Source organism: Psammomys obesus, unplaced genomic scaffold (assembly GCF_907164565.1).
Source record: "Psammomys obesus unplaced genomic scaffold, mPsaObe1.curated_primary_1811, whole genome shotgun sequence".
In the NCBI taxonomy this organism is placed as follows: domain Eukaryota; kingdom Metazoa; phylum Chordata; class Mammalia; order Rodentia; family Muridae; genus Psammomys; species Psammomys obesus.
Genome location: NW_026594240.1, coordinates 524,248 through 534,901, shown reverse-complemented (window position 1 = coordinate 534,901; position 10,654 = coordinate 524,248). Strand labels below are relative to the sequence as shown.

General features: G+C 53.1%; 1 protein-coding gene across 1 annotated transcript; it reads right to left on the bottom strand.

The window, feature by feature from the left end:
* Positions 1–7,540: 7,540 nt before the first annotated feature.
* Mfsd5 (major facilitator superfamily domain containing 5) lies at positions 7,541–9,809 on the bottom strand. Its single transcript, XM_055618359.1, has 2 exons — positions 9,648–9,809; positions 7,541–9,110 (listed from the first exon to the last, which is right to left on the bottom strand). The coding sequence occupies exon 2, from the start codon at positions 9,090–9,092 to the stop codon at positions 7,740–7,742; it is 1,353 nt and encodes a 450-aa protein (XP_055474334.1). The 5' UTR covers positions 9,093–9,110; positions 9,648–9,809; the 3' UTR covers positions 7,541–7,739.
* Between the last annotated feature and the right edge of the window lie 845 nt (positions 9,810–10,654).

Genomic DNA, 10,654 nt, shown 5'->3' with positions numbered 1-10,654 from the left:
ATGTGGGTGCTGGGATTTGAATCTGGGTCCTCTAGGAAGAGCAGTCAGTGCCCTTAACTGCTGAGCCATCTCTCCAGCCCCTAACGGAGCTCTTAAGGGCTAAGATTCGGGGGGCAAAGATAATTTAAGATGGGGAGAAAAGGAGAAGGAGGGAAAAAAAATAAAAGAAAGAGAGCGAAGGAGGAAAGGAGGGAATAAAGAGAAAAATTACATCTCTCCCACAAGAAAATTTCAGCGTGGAAATGGTGATATTGAATACACGCACTACAGATGCCAGGCTTTTGTGTCAAGTCAGGGGGGGGTTAAGGAAGAAACAGACATCTTGGAAAGTTGAGGCCTTTATTACCTTGCTGTAGCCCATCTCTTTGTCAGTCGGCCTGTCAAGGCTTCTGTCCTCCAGGTCTCTCACATGCACTGGCCAGGGCTGGGACCAGACATCACCCAGCACCAGAGGGTAAGGACTCCTCAGGAAGGAGGCAGAGAAAGGAAAACTGCTTGGAGTTCAAAGCCAGCCTGGGCTACAGTGAGACCTTGTCTCAAAAAATCAAAAACAAGCCAGGCTCGGTGGCATGCGCCTGTAATCCCAGCATGCAGGGAGGCAGAGGCAGGCGGATCTCTGTGACTTCAAGGCCAGCCTGTTCTACAAAGTGAGTCTAGGACAGCCAAGGCTACACAGGGAGACCCTGTCTCAAAAAAAAAAAAAAGAAGGGATTATATGTCCATTCCTGACTCCAGAGGACAGTGGTTCAATTCCCAGTACCCACGTGGCAGCTCACAACTGTGTTCTGTAACTCAAAATCCAGAGGATCCGACTCCCTCCCACAGACATATATGTGCGCCAAACACCAAGATGTACATAAAAATAAATAATTTTAAATAATAAAGATCAAAGTGAAAAGCAGCTGGGGTCGTAGCTCAGAGGTCAAGGCACACACACGGCCCTACCTCCTGATCATCAGTACCAGAGTCACCCAGTCAGGAATGAGCACAGACATTTCCTGGATAGTCCCGGTAGGGGAAGGGATCCAGGAGAAAGGAGGCTACAGTTGTCTCAGTGCTAACTTGCCTCCCCCTTAGCATGGTGCTCACCTGTCTGTCCCTCACTGAAAGCTGGGCCCAGCGCAAGCCTGTAACATGTGATCCACAAGATCGATGGAATTCAAAGTCGCATGCAGCTGCATATCAAGTTCAAGGCCAGCCTGTGCTACCTGAAGCCCTGCCCAGCACCCTGGAGTCAGAGAGGAAGGGACACTGTTACTGAGCGCCTGCCTGAGCTCCATATCAAGTTCCAGGTCAGCCAGGCCCACATAGACCTTAGCTCAAAACACAACAAAATGTGCCTGATACACATGTAACCTACTGTGTGTGTACTCACAGGAAAATGTGGGTGTGCACGGGGAGGTCAGGGTCAGCTCCCAGCTTCTAGGAGCCTCTTCTCACACGACCACGTGGCTTCTGGCAATTGGTCACCAGGCTTGGTGTAACTGGCCTTCAACTTCTGAGCCATCTCACCAGCCCTAAGTCAGATGCGGAAAGAGCTTTGAACCCAAGCCTGGGCAGTGGAGCCGGATTCTCTTCCCAGCTTCATTTGTTCCGCCTCTGAAGAAAGGGCACAGACACCCAGCACTCAGGACAGATGCTCACTGCGAGGGTTTTTTGGCCCCCCTACCCCACCGAGTCAGGGTTTCTCTGTGTAGCCCTGGCTGTTCTGAACTCAATTCCTAGACAGGCTGGCCTCGAACTCATAGAGATCGACCTGCCTCAGCCTCCCTGAGGGCTGGGATTACAGGCATGCGCCACAATGTCCTGTTGGAAAACAAGCTATTCTTTTAAAAGCATATCAAGGCAGCAAAGCGGGAGAACGCTTTCTTAGCATGTGAAAAGCCCTGAGTTCAATCCCCAGCACCACCACACACACATACACACACACACACACACACACACACACACACACACTGCAGAAAACCACGAATAGTATGATAGACTTATTTTAGTTTTATTATTTTAAATTACATGTCTGTGTGTTGGTATGCGTACATGTGTCCAGGAGCCTGCAGAAGCTAGATTCCCTGAAGCTGGGTGGTTGTGAGCCTCTGTAGATGGGTACTGCGGACTGAACTTGGGTCTCTGGAAGAGCAGAGTGTATTCTTGACTACTGAGCTCTCTCTCTAGTATAATCCGGCTTTTCTTTTTAAAAGATTGCTGGGTCCAGCACTCAGGAGGCAGAAGCAGATAGAGTTCAAGGCCAGCCTGGTCTACAAAGCAAGTTCCAGGACAGTCAGAGCCACACAATGAGATCCTGTCTCAAGTAATTAATTGATTAATTAAAATGAATAACTGTCACTGCGTGGTGGCACACACAATCACAGCACTTGGGAGGCAGAGGCAAACAGATTTCTGAGTTTGAAGCTAGCCTGGTCCACATAGTAAGTTAGTCAGTTAGGGGTACATAGAAATACCTTGTCTTTAAAAAATAATAAAAAAATAGGGGAAGGAGAAAATGATGTAATAATAAAATAATAATAATTAGTGGGGCTGGAGAGATGGCTCAGCAGTTAAGAGCACTTGCTGCTCTTCCAGAAGTTCTGAGTTCAGGATCCTAGCACCCACATGGTGGCTCACAGCCATGAGCAGGTCCAGTTCCAGAAGACCTGATGACCTCTTTTGACAGAGTAGGGCACTAGGCAATTATGCTAGCAAATACTCATACACATAAAAATAATTACAAAATTTTAAATGCATCTTTTAAAAATGATTTAGGAGGGCTGGAGAAATGACTCAGTGGTTAAGAGCGCTGGCTGCTCTTCCAGAGGACCGTGGTTCAATTCCCAGCACCCACATGGCGGCTCACAACTGTCTGGTCTGTAAGTCAAATTCCAGTGGATCTGATTCCCTCACATAAATATATATGTATGTCAAATGTACATAAAAATAAATACATTTAAAAAAAATTATTCATGTGCATTGGTGTTTTGCCTGCATATATGTCTTTAACCCTGGAACTGGGATTACAGACAGTTGTGAGCTGCCATGTGGGTGCTGGGAATTGAACCCTGGTTCTCTGGAAGAGAAGCCAGTGTTCTTAACCACTGAGCTGGCTCTCCAGTTTCTTAGATACATCTTTAATTATTATTATTATTTTTTAAATAATGTGATCTGGTGGACCAGGAGACTGGTGTTGGGGATTAATGAAATCTGACTGTTTTACACTTTGGCCAGGCACTGTCTAACTTTCTGTTTAGTGACAGACCACAGATATGACAGGAGTCAGAGAGTTCTCAACTAGTGACATTACGCCCATCTCACTTTTGTAGGTAACTCTATGATAGTCACACAACAATAAGATAGGCTAACACAACTCACTCAGAATGTGTCTGATCAAATAACACATATTAGCTAGGTAGTGGGGGTACAAGCACTCTGGAAAAGAAAAGGAAGGCTGGAGAGTGGTGGCATGTGTCTTTAATCCCAGCACTCTGGAGGCAGAGGCAGGCAGATCTCTGAGTTCGAGGCCAGGCTGATCTACAGAGTGAGTAGCCAGGGCTACACAGAGAAGCCCTGCCTCAATAAACAAAAAACAAAAACAAAAAGACCCCAGGAAGCTAAATGTGGTAGTCCACACCTGTGATCTCAGTACGTGGAAGGCAGAAGCAGGATAATCAGGAGTTTATGGTCAGGTCAGTAAGATGGCTCCACAGATAGACAGGTATATGCTGCCAAAACTGACAAACTGAGTTTGATTTCCATGACCCCCATGATGGAAGGAGAGAACTGTCCTCTGACCTGCCCACGCATGCCTTGGCAACCCCACCCTGTCACACACATATCACATACACACACATAAATAAAATATAACCAACTTTTTTTGTTTGGCTTTTCAAAACAGGGTTCCTCTGTGTAGCCCTGGCTGTCCTGGAACTTACTCTGTAGACCAGGCTAGCCTTGAACTCAGAGATCCACCTGCCTCAGCCTACTGAGTGCTGGGATTAAAGGCAGATGCTTGCTTTTAACTCTAGCACCTGGGAGGCAGACACAGGTGTAGCTATGTGACTTTGAGACCCAGTCCCAAACAACAACAAAGCAAACAGACAAAAGAGGAAGGAGAGAGAGAGGGGGAAGGAAGGAGAAAAAAAGGGAGGGTGGGAGATGGAAAGAAGGGGAGGGAGAGAGAAAAGGAGAGGGAGAGAGAGGGAGGGAGATGGAGTTAAGACTGGGCCAGGAGAAGAGCGGTGGGGAGTGGAATATGCTACCCAGGAAGGCTGCCCTCCAAGCGGGGTGCTGGCTCTTTCCACACCTCTTCTGTCTCTGTCCATTGGGTTCTGCAGGACGCTCTCTCCCCAGGACCATTTAAAAGCCACAGAAAAGCACTGTGTATCAGGATGGAAATGACCAGGCGCTCTTGAGGGAAGTCTGTACACGCCTCACCCCATCCTGACCTTCCCACTTGAGGAAGAGGACAGGAGTTCAAGTGGAATACACTGCAATTCATCAGACACACACCCAAAGCGGAGCTCACTTGGATAGCCTGACTCTTCCATCTGGGCTAGGACCAAGAATAAACACTGCTGGGAATCCCCCAGCCACTGGGACACTGGAAGGCTCTGCACCCCTACAGCCCCATCCACTCACTCTCATCCCTAAAGTCTGATGAACTCAGTCTTATGAGAAGAACTGAGGTTGGGGTGCAGCTGAGGAGGCGGTTCAGCAGCAGAGCACTTGCTCAGGGGGTCAGGGGGTGTGAAACTCTGGGTTCAGTCCCCGGCTTGGAAAAAGATAAACACTTATGTAGTACTTAAAATGTGGGCCAAGGACTATTCTGAGGACTTTAATCTTCCTAAGAGCCCTATAGGATGGAACCATGCTGTCCTTCCCATTTCACAGATAAGAAAACTGAGGTGGAAAGTGGAGGAAGCAGATATGAACCAGGCACATGGGTCTGGATACTATGATGTTTCTTCCTTCCTCCCCCCCTTGCCCCTGACAGGGTTTCTCTGTGTAGCCCTAGCTGTGGCGTAACTCACTCTGTAGACAGGCTGGCCCTGAACTCAGAGATCTTCCTGCCTCTGCCTCCTGAGTGCTGGGATTAAAGACACATGCCACCACTCTCCAGCCTTTTTTTTTTCTTTTCTTTTTTTGAGAGAGAGAGGGTTTCATGTAGCCCAAGCTTGCTTCACACCTAAAGATGGCTGTGACTCCTGACCCTCCTGCTCACACCTCAAGTGTTAGGATTTCAGGCTTGTGTGTGTGTGTGTGTGTGTGTGTGTGTGTGTGTGTGTGTGTGTGTAAGGGTCTTGCTATGTAGCCAAGGCTGGCCTTGGTCCTAAGCTCAGCCTCCCAAGTGCTGGGAATATAGGCATGAATGCCCATGCAAACAAAGTCTCAGTTGGCCTTGTTCACAGTGCCAGCGTGGGCAACCATCACCTCGTCTGAACCTTCTCAGCTGTTACCTGGACTGTTAGATGGACCAGGCTGCAGAGCATCTGACCTGGTCTGTCTCCAGGGGCGGAGCTTGGGATGGAGGACCAAGAATGAGACTAAAATGTGAGTGGATGGAAACCGGTAGCATGTAAGACTGTGTGTCATGAAGGGTCCGTGGGCTGGCGACGAGAGGCAGGGTTAGTCTGCTTACCACTCACTTGCTTCACGATTTTAAGCCGAGTTGCTCCCTTTACATGGTTTCCTCTAAGGCTTAAACACACACACACACAAACAGCAATACAATGCACAGCACATAGTAGGTACTCAGTTTAAAAACATGTTTACAGTGAGAGAGACACCCTTACACTGCTTCCAGAGCCTCCCACTGAGTCTCACAGGAAAGAGCACACCCTACTCTTATCTGACCCTTTGAGACAAAATTAAAGGAACTTCCTAAGTCTCCTTCCCCCTACTTCCTTATCTTTTAAAAATCTGAGCCCCATCCCTGTCATAGCCCCAGCAGTCCTACTACTGACTTGTATAATTCTGGCACTCAGGAGGCAAGGCAGGCAGGCCTCTGGGCCTTCGTGGCCAGCCTGGTCTATAAAGTCAGTTACAGGGCAGCCAAGACTGCAGAGACCCTGTCCCAAAAGCAAACTAAAACACAACACCCAGAAACTAACAACAAAAAAGCCAAATCACTAACTGGTCTCCAGATTCCCATCGATTCTCATAGGCTTCTGCTTGGGTGATTCTTGAGGAGGTAGACGGGGTAGGCTGTCTCTTCTCCAGACACGCACTAGCACAGCCATGGGCAAAGCACCTACTTGTGTGTACATATGGGGCAGCTCGAGTGAAGGAGACTGTTTCCTCCTGCCCTCAAGAGATTGTGTGACAGGAAAAGACAGAATGCTTACAGACAGCTATAAAATACATCTCAGCCTGGCTCAACGTGGCAGAAAGAGGAAGGGAAGTCATTGCAACAGCCTTTCTTTAGCCTGGGCTGGTGGGAGGAAAGGATACCTGTTTTTGTGCTTATCCTCAACGTCCACAGCCGGGGTGGGGAGACAGTGCCTTCCTCTGCTGAGTGCGCGCTTGGGACTATGCTCCATTTCCCCAGGCCCCTGCTGCAGAAAGTCTCCATACAGGCTGGGACTCACAGGACTGGGAGCCTCCTGATTTCTGAGACCTAAAGAAAGGCAGTTAACTCCTTTCAGAACAGGTGGGTCCCCACCAGCCCATGTCCAGCACATTCCAGGACACACCCTGGTGGCACTCTCCATCCCCACCCTCAAAGCTCTGATTCCCCTGAGAAGCCCAGGTTCTGCTGGGAGGAGGAAAGACAGATACAATCAGAGGCAAGGCAGGGAGGGGCCCGCAAAACTGGTGTTCCCACTGGTACGATTTCCTGCCCTGATGACTCGCCAGCCTTCACCCAGGCTGGGTGGAGAAGAATCAGGTACAGACATGATGTCCCAGTCCCTCAGCTTTTGCTTATGCTTCCTAAAGGGACACAGGACCTAATCGGCTCCAGATGACCCTGGACAAATAGGGCATTTGTAGCCAAAAAGGCAGAAGGCAAGCAAGCATGCATGTTGAGAACAGCATTCTTATTCTTACGGAAAGACCTCAGTTTGCCCTAATAGGGCAGTCGCTGCAACAGCCCAAACCCCTGGAGTCTTTGTTCATGGCCTGGTGTATTGGCACTGGCCACATGCTCAAAGACCATCTTCCCCTTTGGAGCCAGAGAGCTGGCTCAGTGGCCGAAAACACCTGCTGCTGAAGCCCGAGCACGAGGCGTCAGGGCTCAGAACATGCAACACGCGTCCTGCACATGCCTGTAACCTTAGCACCTGGGCATGCAGACTGAGGGTTCCGCTCGACAGCTGGGGAGGGCCCTTGTCCCAGTCAAGAGGAAGGAGGATTTCGGAGTCTCCATATCTTTCTACTCAGTTCTGCCAAGAGGCATTTCACAGCTCTCAGTTGGCCTGGAGACAGACTTGAAGACATTAGAAACAGAAAGCATTTGTTGGCAATACCACCTCTACCTCAAAAATCTCCAGTTGTCCCCCACCCGGAATTGAGGTATGTCTAGGTGAAGATAAGTAAATCAAATGAACCATCCATTAAAAGTGTTTATTTTTACAAGGCAAGGGGAAAGGAATAACACAGTCAACTTTTGGCACTTTTCCAGTCCATACCCCCATGTCCTTCCCAATACAAAGCACTGGCAAGCGGGGCCACAGGACAGAGTCACAAAGTGTCACACAGGTGGGCAGCTGGGATTCAAGAGTCCATCCCAGACCCCTTGTCCTGGACAATCAAAGCTCAGGGGCATAGGGCTCCCCGGAGGGTGAGGGCACCCGCAACTCGGCGTCATGCCTCACCACAGTGAAGAGCCCCACCACGGCCAGCAGGGCCAGCACCATGACGGCAGAGCAGATGCTGAACATGTTCCTAGTGCCCGTTTTTCGGTCACTGTCGTGGAGGACCAGGAGCCCCAGACAGGCCAGTAAGTGCAGGGGCACTCGGAACCAGTTAAGGACACCGGCCTGCTCGGTCTCGGGGATCACTTTTCTTCGCAGGAAACTCATGCTGGGAAAGTAGAGGCCACAGGCCAGCTCGATAAGCAGGAAGGCGATGAAGGACTCCACAGGACTTTCTTGGCCTGGGCTGGTTGAGAAAGTCAGCATGAAGAGAGAGAAGACGACGATGAGAACGGCCAGGCACAGCAGGTGCATGGGCTGAAGGTGGTACCTCTTGGAGGTAGCAATGCGGAACAGGGAGGAGCCCAGCAGGCTGGCGGCCATGAAGCCGGAGAAGACGATGCCCAGGGGGGCCCCGTGTGGGTCCAGCACGGGCGTCCAGAGGAAGACAAAGATGAAGATGACACTCTCAAACAGGGCCTGTATGACGCCCAGCAGCAGCACGCGGCGGTCCGACAGGAGGCAGCGCAGGCCTCCAGCACAGGTCTTGGAGAAGGCACGCTGACGGTCATAATTCTCTCCCCAGTTCCGAAGGGCCAAGGCCCCAGCCAGGGCCAGGAGAGGGATGGCGGTCACAAAGGGTGCGACAGGTCCCAGCCCCATCCAACTGGCCACAGCCTCCGCTGCCACGCCTGCTGCCACTGCCAGCACGTGGTTCCAGAAGGCAGCTCGGGCAAAGGTGGCCGGGATCCACTCGGTGGGGAAGTCATGCCGCTCCACGTGCTCGTGGATGTACCAGGCCTCGAAGGCTGAGAAGAGGAGAGCCGTGGACAGTCCACCAAGCGCCCGGCCCGCCAGCAGCACAAAGTAGCCCTGAGAGAGCTTGGTTATGCAACAGAGAGAGTAAGTGAGGGAGAAGAGGACACAGGACTTCTTACGGCCCAGCCGGTCCACGAGGGAGGAGGCCACGAGGCCAAAGAGGACTGTGGAGGCCAGGCCACAAACGTAGAGAATGGCAATCTGACCCTCCAGGAAGTGGTAATGCTGATAAAGTTTATAGAGGTAGGGGGCTTGGAGCCAGTCCGCTGCCAGTGCCAGAAAGTAGACTTGATAGAAGTCTAGTTGAAACTGGAGGAAGGAGGGATTGCTGCAAGGCCTTCCAGGGGGCTTGGCTCTGCATCTCGACAGCTCCAGGCCCAGGCAGGAGGCCAGGAGGCCCACAAAAGACAAATAGGCAGTCACCAGCATGGTGGGCCCCCGGACGACCTGGGGAGAGAACGGCGCTCACAGTCACATCCATAACCCGGGTAGCACAGTCGAGGAGGGGTTGGGTGTCTAAGCAGAAGGCAGCTCCACCCAACTCCACTGTCAATTCCTCTCTCCCCCGGAGCTGAGACTGGAGGGACCAGTTGGGTGGGTGGGAGGAGTGGCCGTCTCCGAGGGCTCCGTGGGGCAGGGCAGGGGGAGGGGGGGAGAGGCCAGAGCACTCGCCCCAGCCTTGCCTGATCCAGCCAGGGGGACTGTTTCAGTGATCCCGGCCCCGCGGGTTCTAAAGGGGCTGCTCCCCTTCTCCAACGACAGCCTCCGCAGGCTTCCCCACCGACGAGCCAGTTTCGGAGCTCGGCGCCTCCACAGCTCTCTGGAGCATCCCCTTCCGCCCGCGCCGGCCTCTCCAATTGCTTCGCGGTCACGCGCGTGCACCGCAGGCTCCCTGGACTCCGGGTCACGAGTGACCCCCTGCGCCCCCTAGCCCCAGCGCGGCGTCCCCTCACCCGCCCGCGTCCCGCCCGGCCCCCGTCTCACCTGCTGCCCCGGTCTGCGGGGACGCTCCGGACACGTCCGGCTCCAGGCCGCCGGGCCGCCCTCCCCGCACTGGCTCCGGCTCCGTTCGGGTTCCAGCAGCGCGCCCGCCCCTCGCAGCCTGCTTCCGGGAGCCGGGCTGGCTCGTGGCCGCCGCCATGATGGGCCCGTCACGTGACGGGGGCCGGCTCCGAAGCCCCGCCCCGGGGCCGGGGAGCGGCTGCTGCCGGGGGCGCCCGGTCGGGGCCCGCGGGGTCGTCGCGAGTGGATGCAGCGGATCCTCGGAGGGAGCCCGGATGTCCTCAGAGGCCGCGGTTGCCGTTGAACTCCGCCGCCCGAGACCAGGCTGCCCCGCGGCGACCTCCCGGCCCGCCGTCAGTGAAGTCCACACACCTCCGAGGCGGTGCGGGGTAGAGAAGCCGAGTCCGCGCACAGGCCCTCCACTGACCAGCAGAGGCAAGCCGCCCCGCTCCTCTCTCCAGGAAGGCAGTGCCCGAGTGACGAGGGACAGCAAAACCCTTTTTGTTTGCTTTTGATTCTTCCAGACAGGGCTTCGCTGGAGCTTACTGTGTAGATCAGGCTGGGCTCGAACCCAGAGATCCGCCCGCCGCTGCCTCCTGAGTGCTGGGATCACAGGCGCGCGCCGCCCCCGCCCGGCTAGCTCCCCCCTCTCGCTACCTAGAAACTGCTCTCTGCTGGAATGTTAAGTTTTCTCCTGCCTCAGCGCTACGTCCTGGAGACCCTCCAATGGGACCTTTTCACTAAGGATGGAAACCAAAATCTTTCTACAGGCATACAAATGCGTGGGGGAGGGGGCGCTTTTTGCTTCAGGCAGGACCTCAACCTCTGCACGCACCCTGCCTCCTGCGCTGTCTACACTCGCTCCCTGTAAGGTTCCTCAACACGGCAGTTACCTCCTTTACCTCCTCCAGTCTTCGGTTACTAAGTCATGTTTCAGAGAAGACTTCCTAACCGCTGCGGTGGTGCACGCCTGTAATCCCAGCACTCAG